Below are 15,879 nucleotides of genomic sequence, written 5' to 3' on the forward strand. Positions count from 1 at the left end.
TACTGACTACAAAAGACCAGTTTTCTCCCTTGCCGATCAAGGCTGGTATTATGGAGTTATATTTTGGCTGGACTAACGACTCTATGCATAGTCCAATTAAAATAGCGCACCGAAATCGAAATCCGGTTCGTAAACTGTCATGCAGATTTCGGTCGATTGCAGCATTTGCAAAGTATGTGCACCGCCAACTCGTTGTCAACAGATATTTTCCTAATCTCTTCATGTTTTTAATCAAGGTGCTCACTTGATTTGATGCGCTTCACAATGTAAGACCCGTTTTATCACAATATAGATCTTGATTATCGATCAGATCGTCTTGACTGGGCGCGGCTGATACGAGAGATGGAACCTGATTGGTCCATAGCAGAGGCTTAGAAGGGACATAACTCGTAATAGCCACTGGTGGAGCTACGATCGAGCCCCCGAATTCCAGCCTAGTTCGGCAAAGATGGAAACTGGACGTTTCAAATCAGTTAACTCTCTTGCCTCGGGAAGATGGCCCCTGTTTAGCCCCTTAATGCCGAGCGCCAGACAGGGTAACAACAAGTACCATATTTTAACGTCTTTTGGTATGATGTGACCGGGGATCAAACCCGCGACTTCCGCTCCCCGGGCGGACACTATACCACTAGATACCATTTGATGCCCCGTCATACCCCAAACATTCTTTTATGTCATGACAGAATAACTAATATTAGCTCACTTGTGCACAACAGCAAATCCAAGAAGGCCAGGAGACGTATACCATTTGATTAATTTCTTTGCAAATCCCGAAAGCAAGTTAAAAGAAAACAAAATGCAAAAGTCGTTGGCCCTCTAAGATAGACATGTCTTCAAATAATATAAGCAGATACCGTGTTGATTTTCCCCTAGAAATACTTTCAAATATCAGTATTTGCACCGAAAGATTTTCAGCTTTGTGAATCCCACTCTAGTCAGTGATGAATGCGCAACCATATCTTGAATCCATTTTCAGAATATTATTCTTTGTATTCTGTCAGACCGGAACTGTAAAACATGAAAGGGCGTCTTCCATTATACAAAACAGACAAAAATATTTTTTCACAAGATTCAATAAAAATCGTTAAAAAATCCAGAGATCGACAAGTACCACACTAGGAAGACTGATCTCATTGATACAACGCCTCTCGTCTATTGCTCTCAGAAACGAAGAATCTGTTCCGATGCTGTTGCACATATCAATGTCTGATAAGTTAGAAAAACAAAAACAGTTACATATTTGATCACTTGCCGCTAATGATAATTATTGTTTACAGTTTGTGTTTGTTCCTGGTGAAAATATGCAGTCTGTGGAGTTATTTTTGTTGACGTATTTACTTTGGCTATGTCAACGCGAATTTACATGGTATGCACGCCGGCTTACACGTTAATACCTCCATAATCTTTACACATATTGAAGGTAATGCTAATTAACATGATTTCCTGATTTTTACTTTTAAGAGGCATAACCCCCCACGACAAGAAAGGCATGCCGTCACTTGAGGTTTATAAAGACATTTAGAAGAGACGAAAATAACATGACTTTCTTTTAACATATGATGTCTTTTGTAGATTTATCTCATTCGAGATTTATGCATTAAGATTTAGAATGACAATACATGTAAAGTATTCAGAAGCATGTATACACAAGACCATGACCAGAGTTTTTATTTTAAATTTCCAAAAGCCAGATTTTTCTTTGTGACGATCAGCGCCAGCATCTGGTGTGATTTCACCTTTGCGGTGCAATTGAATGTGTTCTTTCTACGACGATTTCAAACAGTGTCATGAGACGCTTTATCAGAAGTTGTTTGATACGGGTTACAGCATTGGTGGCGCTTTCAGGAAGTGTTGAGTTAGGCAGGTGTAGGACACTTCACACTTTGCCACATCAGTGATCAAAATGGTGTTAAAACTCTCTGTTGGTGTGTCATGTGTTCCCGTGTTTGTTCAAAGAACATATGTCCTCGCGAAACATGTTGGATATCCTGTGAAAACTTGTGTTGTGTAAAATACCCACTGTTCTGCTCTTCCTCCATGCATTAGTCCTAAACATATCCTGTCTGGAACCAAATATTGTATTGTTCATAACCTTTACCTAATTCCCGAGGACGCAATCCTTACACGTGGTTCTGCAGATCCGGGTTCGTTTCTGGTTCGTCTCGCCCATGCAGCTGTCCTTGAGGCAAGTCCTTGTTCTAGTGTCGTCGACAAGGCGTTGTTTGGTGGTACAGTCAAAGTAACAGGCGTTGCTCTTCCACGGAGTCCAGTCAGTAAAATCTGCAACGGACGTCTAATTATAAGTACATGAAATAAAGGCTTGATCCACACAAGGACATTACCTCTTTGTTTGTTTGGTAGAGGTGGAGGTGGGTCGAATATTAACATACCGCCCTCATATAGCTGGAATATTGTTGAGTGCGATATGATATCAAAATATGTTAAATGATGGTGCTTGGCGCTCGACGAGAGCAAGGACTGGTCAACAGCAACATATCTCAGTGGGCCTGCTCTATCTCAATGGGCCTGCTCTTTCTCAGTGGCACTATAACTCACTGAAATCTGGACTAATGAAAGCCGCCACACGCAAACACTTTGCTGTATAAGTCCAATAGTCTGAAACGCGACCTTAAACCCCATTTCATCTTCCCTCTCCCGTGAATATCTGGGTTAGAAGTTTTCTTCAGCAATCAATGCTTGTTGTAAAGGGAACTAATTGGATCAGTTAGGCATGTTCACTGAATTGATTGATGTTTGTCGTCGTATTCCAGTTGCGTGTGTTTTCATGCCCATTATGGCAAATATTGGATTGTCTGGTCCAGACTCGATTACTTCAGACCGTCGTCATAAAGCTGGAATATTAGTAAGAACAACGTAAATTATACCACTAGGATTCACTATGCCCATTGCTTCGGGGGTCGATATTCTTCGTCATTATTATTCGTAACGACCAGATCCCCTCTGTGGTGTAGCGGTAGAGCACCCTCCCGGAGAGCGGAAGGTCCGGGGTTCCATCCCCGGCCGCGTCATTCCAAAAGACGTTAAAAGATGGTTCTTCTTTTTACCCTGTCTGGCGCTTGGCATTCAGGGGCTAAAACAAGGTCTGGTCGGCTCGGAGTCAGTACACTGTGTCTGAGTGGCTATTCATGTTAAACTGCGGCATGGTATCTCAGTGAGCTAGCACTATAAATCGGCATCAGTCCGGACAAGTACAAGCAGCCCCAAACGCACGTGCACGTGCATGCACGTCGCTTAATGAGTGCAATAATCTTTGACGCGACGTTAAACCTAATTTTAACTCAACTCGTAACGACCAAAACACGCACAACGCGCCAAGGTCGGACGGGAGTCGAACAAGCCTCGATTCGACGGTTTTACATCGTCACGTGATGACCATCGCCGTCGTGACCCAGGCAGAAGGCCTCTTCGTTCGAGTGAGTGAGTTAGGTTTACTTTATCATAGGAGGCACGGGTGGCCCATTCGTCTAAGGCGTCGCGATTCGCTCTGCAAAGCTGCGTCCCTTCGGCACGCCAGAAACCTATGATTGTGGGTTCGAATCCCGAATCGCCCCGATTATCTTTCTAGGTTTCTCAGCACCATACCCGTGCTAAACCATACACCATACCCGTGGTCAGACGGGAGTCGAACAAGCCTCGGTTCGACGGTTTTACATCGTCACGTGATGACCATCGCCGTCGTGACCCAGGCAGAAGGCCTCTTCGTTTGAGTGAGTTAGTTAGGTTTACTTTATCATAGGAGGCACGGGTGGCCCATTCGTCTAAGGTGCCGCGATTCGCTCTGCAGAGTTGCGCCCCTTCGGCACGTCAGAAACCCGAATCGCCCCCATTATCTTTCTAGGTTTCTCAGCACCACATCCGTGCTACACCATACCCAGGGGTAACGTCTGGCACCTGCATCACTTTTGGCTTTCCTCCCACATTAAGCTGACGCGCCGTGATATAACTGGATTACTCCACCATACGAGGTATATGTTCTAAGTGTTCTAATACGCTACTTTTTAACGCTACAACGTAACAAGGACATATGTTTTGTGCAAACGAGAAACGGGAATAGACATGTGGTGATAGAGTAGCCGTAACCTACAAGACGGCTCGTCCCTCTTTCGAAGGCCGCCGTGCGTCGGAACGGCGCAAGCCAATCAGAATTATAATATTTTATACTCTTCAAAATTAGAAACACAAAACCGATATAGTTGGCCATAAGAGCAAAATTTACGGACCAAGATGTGCAAAATGAAGAGGTTTAATGTGTTATAGTGTCAGTGACAAATTTCCGGGATTAAATGTTCACACCCAGGACATGCAAGCCATTAGTCGGGAAACACGTACGATTCGGAAAAACGCACCCAGTGCAGTAAAAAAAGGGCCATGGAGCTGCACGTGCAGCAGTACTATGAACGGCATTAAAATGCAGGGTTTTTTATTGCCTGGCATCTGCTTCAATCGAACAGTGACTGCTCAACAACATGCCATGATTAACAGAAGTGCAAAGAAACAGCGTCAAATGCCGCTTGCTAGCTGGGGAATCCCGATCAGCTGAAGCCAGTGTTTTCAATGTAGCGCCGAGCACCATCACAAGGCTATAGGATCGGTTTCAACAGCATGGGTCAACACGTGATCGGCCAAGTTCGGGAAGCCTAAGATCAACCACCCCCGACCAAGATCGCTACATTCGACTGCGCCACATACGTGAAAAGACCATCACAGCCACTTCAACCACATCAGAAATATCTGGACTGCACAGATTTTCCGACCAGACTGTACGAAACCATTTAAGAGCAGCAGGTCTACGAGCAAGACGTTCTGTTCGACGCGTCATATTGAGTCGACAACATCGCCAACAACGACTGCATTGGTGGTTAACTGCGATGGAGAGATGTCTGGTTGAGTGACGAATCGACATTTCTCCCCCATCGAGGGAATGGATGGGCACGGGTCTACAGACGTCGGGGAGAACGATACGCCGGAAACTGCGTACATGAAGTGGACATGTGGGCGGTTATCTCTCTTCATGGCAGGACAGTTTTGATCGCTATCCAGGGCAATCGTACGGCTCAACGATACATCAACGAAATTCTCCTGCCACATGTCCTGCTAATTGCAGCCAACGGCAAAGGTGTATTCCAAGAGGACATCACGGATCACAAGATCCTGTCTATACAACACCAACATTGATGTTCTCCCCTGGCCCTCCAGAACCCCAGATTTGAAACCGATAGAGCACCTGTGGGATGAATTGGATAGACGGCTACGCCGGCGTCAAACACAACCCCAGACGTTGCAGCAGTTGGCTTTTGCGTTGAAGGCAGTGTGTGGGCGACCGAATCACATATCCAAGGAAGGTGATTCGCATACTCGTCTCTTCCATGGGCAGGAGATGTCAGGCCGCTATCGATTCCAACGGGGGAAATACGCGTTATTGATGGTAGCTGACCTCCACCTTGGACTTTTCCTATGTACCGATAACTGAGAGGACTACAATGACCAAATGTTCTCTCCACAACATCTTGGCTACCTCACACAAATCTGGCTTTGTGTTTCTTATTTTGAAAAGCATATATATATATTCAATATGTATATATATATTCCTTGTTGGCATGTTTGATAAATGGGATAGAACCTTTTTAGCAGCGACATGTGCGTTAACATTTCGTGTCACCTCGCTATTGTCACGAAATCTTATACATAATACATGGATTTTAATGACCAAAATGACGAAATAACGAAAACGTGGTTATGTTTGCAAATTTGATAACACAAATTTCGTGCATTATGCCACATGTTGTCCAATTGTTGTATGCTGGGTTTGGCGGAAATGTGACACGCCAAGTATAAAAACGAGAACAATAACATTTTGATTTGATCAATTGTAATAGCGTTTAATGATAGGGCCTACCATTGATTATGAACTTTGACCTTTTCTTTTATTCCTATAACAAGTAATTCATTTTGCATTTTTTATGATTACATTAAGCAATAAATCTAAAACAGATCTAATTATTTGGAAGATATAAATGGTTAATTTTAATCATATACTATGTTTACTTTTGAGAAAGGAGGGGTTAAAGAAGATAATAAAGAAGATATTTACCTACGGTGTACTCTAATCTCGTACCATTGTAAGCAAAAATTAAATCTGACCAATGATGAATTGTAACATTGCTTCCATGGAAGATCCTTTTGTATGTACTACACAAATTAAGACAGCCGTCATCTGAAGAAGAAATAAAGAAAACATCGTGTTTATCGTGTGTGGATTATAGTGTACCGTTTTAAAATCAGATATTATACTCAGATACTACACATGTAAATCTAATCACTTTTCCAAAGGAGATCAGGAGGTGGGGTAGCCTAGTGGTTAAAGCGTTCGCTCGTCACGCCGAAGGCCCGGGTTCGATTCCCCACATTGGTACAATGTGTGAAGCCCATTCTGCTGTTCCCCGCCGTGATAATGCTGGAATATTGCTAAAAGCGGTGTAAAACCAAACTCACTCACTCACTCCAAAGGAGATCACAGCATATGAGAACCCTGAGTAAAATTTGACAATCCAATGTAAACGACGGATTGTGGATTATTGAGCCATTCACCCGCCGGCTTTCTGAATGATTCTGTTTTAAACACCTCGATTCGGAAATGTCCATCTTAGCTAATGAAAATTGCCACAAAACCCAGATATACTCTTTATGATACACCCATTGAGGTGTACATGCCAATACCCCCAAACGACGGAATGTGTAAAATATCCACAACAATAATATATTAGGGCGGTGATACTTTGTTTTCATTTGGTTTCGATTTAGAAGCTTCGACAGTGAGTAAAAGGTGGCCCCGTAGGGGTGGCCATCTTCACGCGTACATGTATCGCGTCGAAATTAAAGATGTGAATATAATGAGATTGAAGTCCCTCCAAACTGCAATTTTGGTGATATCCTTTCACTTGACTTACTTTAAACCATGTGGATAGACACCATCTTACTTCCTTCTCTCAATACTATCGCCGCTAATACCCTCTGTTTTACCTTCCTCTCTGGGGATACCTTCTGCCTCACTTCCATCACTGAGGATACCCTCTGTCTCACTTCCATCTGTAGGGATACCCTCTCGCTCATTTCCATCTCTGGGGATACCCTCTGTCTTACTCCCATATCAGGGGATACCCTCTGTCTCATTTCCATCTCAGGGGATATACTCTGTCTTTCTCCCATCTCTGGGGATACCCTCCGTCTTTCTACCATCTGAGAGGATACCCTCTGTGTTACTACCATCTCAGGGAATACCCTCTCCCTAACTGCCATCTCTGGGGATACCCTCTGCCTCACTCCCATCTCATGGGATACTTTCCGTCTTATTCCCATCTCAGTGGATACCGACTGGCTTACTCCCATCTCCGGGGATACCCTCTGCCTAACATCCATTTCAGGGAATACCCTCTGTTTTACTTCCATCTCAGGGAATACCCTCTGTCTTATTCCCATCTCAGAAGATACCCTCTGTCTTACTACAATCTCAGGGAATACCCTCTGCCTAACTGCCATCTCAGGGGATACCCTCTGTCTCACTTCAATCTTAGGGAATACCCTCTGTTTTGCTTCCATCTCAGGAAATACCCTCTGTTCTTCTCCAATCTCAGTGGATACCCGCTGTCTTATTCCCATCTCAGGGAATACCCTCTGTCTTATGCCCAACTCAGAGGATACCCTCTGTCCTACTCCCATCTCAGAAGATACCCTCTGTCCTACTCCCATCTCAGGAGATGCCCTTTCTCTTACTCCTATCTCAGGGGGTACCCTCCGTCTTACTCACATCTCAGGGGATACCCTCTGTATTACTCCATTCTCAGGGGATAACCTCTGTCTCACGTCCATCTCAGGGGTTACCCTCCGTCTTACTCACATCTCAGGGGATACACTCCGTCTTACTCCCGTCTGACGGGATATACCCTCTTAGTTACTACCATCTCAGGGAATACCCTGTGGTTTACTGCCATCTCAGGGGATACCCTCTGTCTCACTTCCATCTCAGGGGATGCTCTCTGTCTTACTCCCATCTCGGGGGGTACCCTCCGCCTTAAATCCATCTCAAAGGATACCCTCTATTTTACTTCCATCTAAGGGGATACCCTCTTTCTTACACCAATCTTAGGGGATACCCTCTCTCTTACTACAATATCAGGATATACCCTCCGTCTTACTCCGATCTCAGCAGATACCCTCTCTCTTACTCACATCTCAGGGGATACCCTCTGTTTTACTCCGATCTCATGGGACACGCTCTGTCTCACTTCCATCTCAGGGAATACCCTGTGTCTTACTACCATCTCAGGGTGTACCCTCTGTCTTACTCCCATCTCAGGGGGTACCCTCCGTCTACCTCCCATCTTAGGGCATACCCTCTGTCTTACTCCCATATCTGGTGATACCCTCCGTCTTACTCCCATCTCAGGGAATACCCTCTGTCTTACTTCATACGTATAGGAAACTTTTGTCTTACTCACATCTAAGGAGATACCCTCTGTCTTATTTCCATCTGAAGAGATAATCTCTGTCTTACTTCCATCGCAGAAGAAACCCTCTGTCTTATGCCCATCATAGGAGATATCCTCTGTCTAATTCCCATCTGAGGGGATAACCTCTGTCTTAAACCCATCTTATGGGATACCCTTTGTCTTACTCCCATCTCAAGGGATACCCTCTGTCTTACTCCCATCTCAGGGGAGATACCCTCAGTCTTATTCCCATCGCAGGAGAAACCCTCTGTCTTATGTCCATCATAGGAGATATCCTCTGTCTTATTCCCATCTGAGGGGATAACCTCTCTCTTACTCTCATCTTATGGGATACCCTCTGTCTTATTCCCAACTCAGAAGATACCCTCTGTCTTACTTCAATCTGAGGGGCTACCCTCTGCCTTATGCTCATCTCAGAAGATACCCTCTGTCCTACTCCCATCTCAGGGGATACCCGCTGTCTCATTCCCATCTCAGGAGATGCCCTCTGTCTTTCTCCTATCTCTGAGGATACCGTCTCTCTTACTAAAATGTCAGGACATACCCTCGGTCTTACGCCCATCTCAGGAAATACCCTCTCTCTTACTACCATCACAGGGGATACTCTCTGTCTTACTCCCATCTCAGGAGATACCCTCTGTCTTATTCACCGAATAAGAGGATAACCTCTGTCTTAGTCCAATCTTATTGGATACCCTCTGTCTTACTCCCATCTCAGGAAATACCCACAGTCTTATTCCCATCGCAGGAGATGACCTCTGTCGTATGCCCATCTCAGAAGATACCCTCTGTCTTACTTCAATCTCAGGAGATACCCTCTGTCTTATTCCTATCTCAGGAGATACCCTCTGTCTTATGCCCATCTTAGAAGATACCCTCTGTCCTACTACTATCTCTGGGGATACCCGCTGTATTATTCCATCTCAGGAGATACCCTCTGTCTTACTCTTATCTCAAGGCATACCCTCTATCTTACTACAATGTTAGGAGATACCTTCCGTGTTACTCCCATCTCACGAGATACACTCTCTCTTACAACAGTCTCAAGGGATACTCTCTGTCATACTCGCATATTAACATCCATTTCAGGGAATACCCTCTGTTTTACTTCTATCTCAGGGAATACCCTCTGTCTTATTCCCATCTCAGAAGATACCCTCTGTCTTACTACAATCTCAGGGGATACCCTCTGTCTTACTCCAATCTCTGGGGATACCGACTGGCTTACTCCCATCTCAGGGGATACCGACTGTCTTACTCCCATCTCAGGGGATACCATCTGTCTTACTCCCATCTCAGGGGATACCATCTGTCTTATGTCCATCTCTGGGGATACAATCTGCCTTACATACATCTAAAGGGATACCCGCTGTCTTATTTTTCTTCTCAAGGGATACCCTCCGTCTTACTCCCATCTCAGGGGATTCCCTCTGTCTTCCTTTCATATAAGGGGATACCCTCCGTCTTACTCCCATTTCAGGGGATACCCTCTGTGTTATTTCCATATCAGGGTCTGCCCTCCGTCACCTTCATCTCATTGGATAACCTCTGTCTTATCTTAATCTGTAGGGATACCCTGTGTCTTACTTCTATTTCAGGGGATACCCTCCGTCTTACTTCCATCTCCTGGGATTCCCTCTGTATTACTTTCATCTCTGGTAATGCCCTACGTATACGGAATAAACACTGTGTATTTAGCTCACCAAGTTTCGCTAAATAAAATGCATATTCTTAATGAAGTATAGTTTCCATCCCCCAAAACACTCGCGTGATAACCTCTATATACTTACCGTCACATATTCGTACACCGTCACAACAACACTGAATATTGTGAGACATAACCTCCACCTTTACTTCCCTCGCACCAGTGATGCTACTTTCGATCATGACTTCACAATCTACATCGTCAAAATAAGGACCGTTCCCGAAGTTGGGCGTCACAACTTCCTGGACAGTGGTGTCAGCAAAAACCAGACTCGGTAGAGTACAGACTGCAACAGACATATGGCACACATAGTAATATAGTCATGAAAGTGATACACTTTCATTTGCATCGGGTTTTATTACCCTGGCAATGAATATGATTCCAGACATCAATGCCAGAGAACAATCAGTGCACTCAGCCTACAGCACTCGGGTAAGATAGATGCTTTCATCGGTCCCTTATCAATAATGCTCATTTGTATCAAGCACTGGCCATTACAATAGCCAATTCAAGGTGAAACTACACTATACTTCTCGAGAACAATTGGGCATTTTGTTTTTGATTGTAGCTTTGTCGACCAGTCGTGCAGTTTATCGGGTAGTTCATACATAAAGCTTACCCAAATGTCTCAAGGTGTGGTAATGGTCAACAGTCCATAAGAACAGGGCACCTGGCATATGCAAATGAGCCACAACACAAGAGGGGGTTCACAAGCAAGTTCCCATGGTCAGTAGCGTGTGTGTCCAGTTCATGCATTGATGCAGACATGGCACCTTCTCCTCATTGATTGTCGAGTCCTTTTCTAATGATATCGGCATGTCCTTTGGACTCGACAAATGCAACATTCTTCATTTGGAACGTGGCAAGGTAGAAATGTTAAGATCAGTCAGTATACCTGGGGGAAGGGGGTGATTTATTGACCATCTCGTGAAAGGTCAGGCCTAGACATACTTAGGGAAGCAGATTAGGGACAAACTCCAGAATGCCTGTATCAAGAAACAACTTCGGGCAGAGTACAAATGTAGACTCAAAATCTGGAGTTCTGAGCTGAAGTAAAAGCCACAAATACTTATGCTGTACCCCATATCCTGTTGGTGTTGTTATTAGACGAAACAAGAATATTGACTGTATTGACACTCTCACACGAAGCATCATGTCAGACAATAGATCCAACTACCCCTCACTCTTCCCTCAATCGCTTATATTTACCAATCGTAATGGCATGGCGTGGTTTGATTAACGTTGAGGCTCTTCAGGATAGAATGGTTTTGTGCACTTTTGCACACATCTATTTGTCTCATGATCCTCTTGTGAAGCATGTCAAGACTAATTATGAAAAGAAGGCATTCCATCGTGTTCGTAAACGAGCCAAAGATGTGGGACATAATTTCATTGTCAATATTGATTTTGTTAAAGCTTCTGTACTGCTGGACGGTGTAAACCAAGTATAGTGCCATATCAAATCGGCCCAGACTCCGTTTTTTTCAAGGGGAGGCTATCAGAACGAGCACTGCATCGAGTTTATGTGCAGTGTGTTCAGAAAATTAGCAACCCTGAAGAGTCCTTCACATGAATGAAGTCGTCTGGCCTGAAAAATTAAAACAGAAGCCTTTCTGTTTGCTGCTCAAGATCGGTCACTTCCACTCGAAACCGTCAATATAGGATTTTGCATCAAAATGTTAGTGTGAAATGTAGATTATGTAATGAAATTAATGAGACTGTCAAACACATTGTCAGTGGATGGCAAGCTTTGGCACAAAAACAGTATCTTAAGCGACATGATAGAGTGGCTCGATGATTGTATTACCGTCTTTGCCATGCTTGTGGTTTTGACACAGAGGTCAATCAACGGTTCGGCCAAGAATATGTAGAGGGCGTCATGGAAAATGATCAATACAAAATTCTTAGGAATAGGCCCGTTTCAAGTCCAACAAACCTGATCTCGTCCTTTTTGATAAATCCAATGTATATCATTGAATTTTCTATCACTTTTGACACTAATGTTATTGACAAGATTGAGGAAAACATGGCAAATATGCAGACCTCATTTTCGCAATGTCACGCTTGCATCCCAAGTACCAAGCTGTCCGACTCCCCATTGTTCTCGGTGCCTTAGGTTTGGCACCTCCCAATCGGTTATCTGACATTGGGTGAGTACATGGGTTTTCTGCCAGGAATACAGGCCTTCTGCCAATCTGGATAATGCAGAATGCTGCAGTGTTGGAGAGTCTTCACATTCTCCAAAACGTTCTCAGTGATTTCGATTAGGTAGCGCTTCCTTGGAGCGGTCCCATTCACTGTCTGGGCTTTTGTAAAGGGACGAGGGCCTTTGGCTGATTAAGAACAAAACGTGACTTTTCTTGTAGGGTAGACAGACTTGGGACAGGGTTTATTCCAATTCCGCTTCCTCTTGTTAGGTTTGAGCATTCTACCAATGACAACACCAAGCACTGACTTAACCCACGCTGAAAAAACATTAAAAATGTTCTATTTTGTGGCCTATGTTTGGCTGGAAAGAAACTGGTTTTGAGTGTTTCTTTTACATGAGTTTGACTGAAATCATCCATGGAGAAGTATGACAGAAGAATATGACTTATTGGTGATTATTCTCTTGTCATCACATACAACAAGGTACACGGTCATTAAAAATGATACTTCACTAATTGTCTGTGATCAGCAGATCCTGTCAAATGCACAACCTTATACAAATGGGCCCCGAGTTTCCAAAATACTAAACACTATGGCTACGACTTACTGTTCTCTTCGAAGTCTACCTCTTGATACGTCATGACAAATGTCGAATTTGTGTGGCGGAAATTAACTCTGATGTAGACAGATCCATGGTAAACGTAGGTGGGTGCGCTTCTGGCCACTAGCGTATTTGTGGCGACTTCTGTAAGCCACTGCTCGTTGACTGACGGATCTATACAAGAATGAACAATTCTAAAATCAAGCACAATCTATCTCAATGGCACGGCTATTTTGTAGGGATAATTTGCATAAGTTTATATTGATCAATGTTGTCTGACATCATCATTCACTCGCAGCGATGTATATTGTCCTAAATCACAGTGGTGACAGAGAAGATGACAAGAATACGAATACAAAATTACACAGCAATGAAAGATGAGTGAAGCATACTCAATCCGATGTGGAGCTGTTTAAGCAGCATTTTATAACAACAGAACCTCCCGGTTAGTTTTAGTAGACAACCATGTATATATTGCTGGGGATATAGTAATCTGTCCCTGGAACCTCATTGGCAAACAATAATGCCCCTTAATTAGTTGAAATGAAATGAATTCTAATGAGAGGGTGAGATAAATTTTAAGTCACATCGTCAACATTCATCCATATGGTGACTATCAAGGGTTAAACATAATAAATACATTGAGGCTTATATTTAAACCTGCCAAAAAAGGACAGTAGTGTATGAGTGAGTGAGTGAGTGAGTGAGTGAGTATGGTTTTACGCGGCTTTTAGCAGTATTCCAGCACAACCAATAGGCTACCCCCGACCGCCCAACGAAGGAAAGTAAAATAACTGGACGTATCACAGAAAAAGATTTACAACTAGTATGGAATCATCAAATGGACATCATTGTATATAACAATACCTTAAAAATAGATCGACAACAGTTGAAGGTAGATCAGCATACTTGGGATCATGGAGATTCTTAATATACACATGCACACAAGTTGAGCGCCACAAACCATATTTGTGAGCTTTTACTTTATCAGCAGACCATATCAGGTGTCACATAGACACCCTAGGGAGTGCAGAGTCTATTGCACGACAGAAACGTCAGTAACGTGTGTATGATCCATCGACATTGACCACAGCTTCAACCCTACGACTCATACTCATTACAAGTAGTTGAATGCTTCTCTGAGGCAAACGGATCCTTTCTTCATGAAGTCAGGCTTCAAGACCAGCGAGATTTTGAACTGGGGGATCACGATGTCTGAGTTTCCGGCCAAGAATGTCCAAGAGATGCTCAGTCGGATTAAGATCCGGACTACAGGCCGGCCAAGGAAGAGTGGCAATAGCTTCTTGACGCAAATAAGCCAAAACTGACGGAGATATGTGTGGTCTAGCATTGCCGTTCATGTAAACGGGTCTTGTCTGAAGAGGATGGTTGTCAAAATGAGAGACTACCACTGGACGAAGAACGGCATCTTGGTATTGTTGGCCATTCAGGCTTCCACCAGTTGTCTCCAGCGAAAGTTTGCAGCCGAAGGCAACACAACCCCATATCATGACAGATCCCCCGCCACATGCTAAGACTTCTGGATGTTCCTTGGTGCAAAACGAGTGTTATGTTCCCTCCAAACACGTATTTGACCATCAACAGTTCGTAGCAGCATTCGACACTCGTCTCCAGTTGGCCATGTTCCATCGACTACGGGCACGACACCATATCAGACGATTCCGCATGTGCCTCTCAGTCAGTTGAGGATGTTTTACTGGTCTTCTGGCGTTATAACAAGCCGCTCTGAGGTGATGCCTTACGGTCATCGTCGAGAGTCTCTGATGGGTAATCCACTGCAGTCTTAAATCTGTTGAAGTGGCATCTGACTATCCTGAAAAGACGTCTATCCCCTCTGTTAGAGGTCTTTCGTGGCCTACCAGACCTAAGCCTGTCATTGACATCATTGGTTTGACCATGTTTGACAATCAAACGAGTGATAACACTGTGATGACGACCCATTTGTCTTGCAATGGCCCTGCTTGACATGCCAACATTATTCATGCCTATCACTTGCCATCTTTCAGCGTTCGTTAACATTCTCCACACTGTGGCTGATTTTCAACCTCTATTGGAAGGGGAATCTCACACAGGAGCAAAATGCAACCACGTGTCTGAAACTTGAATTTCACTTTTTATAGGGCAGGGGAACTGCAGCAACACGTAAAGCACGCTTTCCTTGTTGTATCTGGACAAATATGGGTTCATGAAACTATTGAAGCCTAATTCAGTCATACATCATCATATTTCGTATTTCTGATTCCCACACGTGAAATCAAGAGACTATGAATATGGTGGCGCTTAACTTTTGTGCATGTGTATATATGATGTCTTGAAATAGTTATCCCTTGTGATGGATAAATCTATAGTCAAACAGAACATGTGTGGAAGGCAAAATAGAGAATCTGAAAAACTGATTAACTGTTAATGTTTAGTTTGGTTGTTGATATATTTTAGTGCTGTTGAAAGAGAATCGTTTCTGCTGTAAAATTGAACAGTTATCTGGTAATCTGGATGAGATAGTCCTGGATCCAACGATGGTGGCACTGGCAAATCATCAGAAGTTGAAACTAGATCTGTGTCAACGTGCCTTCAATTACCTTTGTTACGAGAACCAGAGATTTGTTGGGAAGCCATGATGAAAGAAAACATATATGACAACCCTACTCCCCACCCACCATGGAGTGTCAACATACACTATAGGGCGACAGGCGTGCTATACGCAAGCTATATCAACATAGGGAGCTAATAATGTCAAACAGAATAAAAGTCAGTTTGGTTCTGCCTTTTAACAGTCATTTGAAGACAATTGGAACCTGGAGGTCAATAATGCCAGTTTGGCCAATGCGCCACTGCCTTCTTGTATAGGACTCTAGGCAAGGTTGCCATGTACCACA

At 43.7% G+C, this 15,879-nt stretch overlaps 1 protein-coding gene across 1 annotated transcript in view; it reads right to left on the reverse strand.

Moving 5' to 3' along the window:
• Positions 1-775: 775 nt before the first annotated feature.
• LOC139448433 (uncharacterized) overlaps positions 776-15,879 on the reverse strand; it is a 32,771-nt gene continuing 17,667 nt past the window's right edge. Inside the window, exons 4-8 of the mRNA XM_071229982.1 lie at positions 12,989-13,156; positions 10,319-10,519; positions 6,113-6,235; positions 2,099-2,280; positions 776-1,008 (exon numbers count right to left, since the gene is read on the reverse strand). Coding sequence (XP_071086083.1) covers positions 2,099-2,280; positions 6,113-6,235; positions 10,319-10,519; positions 12,989-13,156 — 674 coding nt within the window. The 3' untranslated portion in view covers positions 776-1,008. The remainder of the gene's footprint in view (positions 1,009-2,098; positions 2,281-6,112; positions 6,236-10,318; positions 10,520-12,988; positions 13,157-15,879) is intronic.

This window comes from Haliotis cracherodii, unplaced genomic scaffold (assembly GCF_022045235.1).
Source record: "Haliotis cracherodii isolate W230 unplaced genomic scaffold, xgHalCrac1.p SCAF_7, whole genome shotgun sequence".
In the NCBI taxonomy this organism is placed as follows: Eukaryota; Metazoa; Mollusca; class Gastropoda; order Lepetellida; family Haliotidae; genus Haliotis; species Haliotis cracherodii.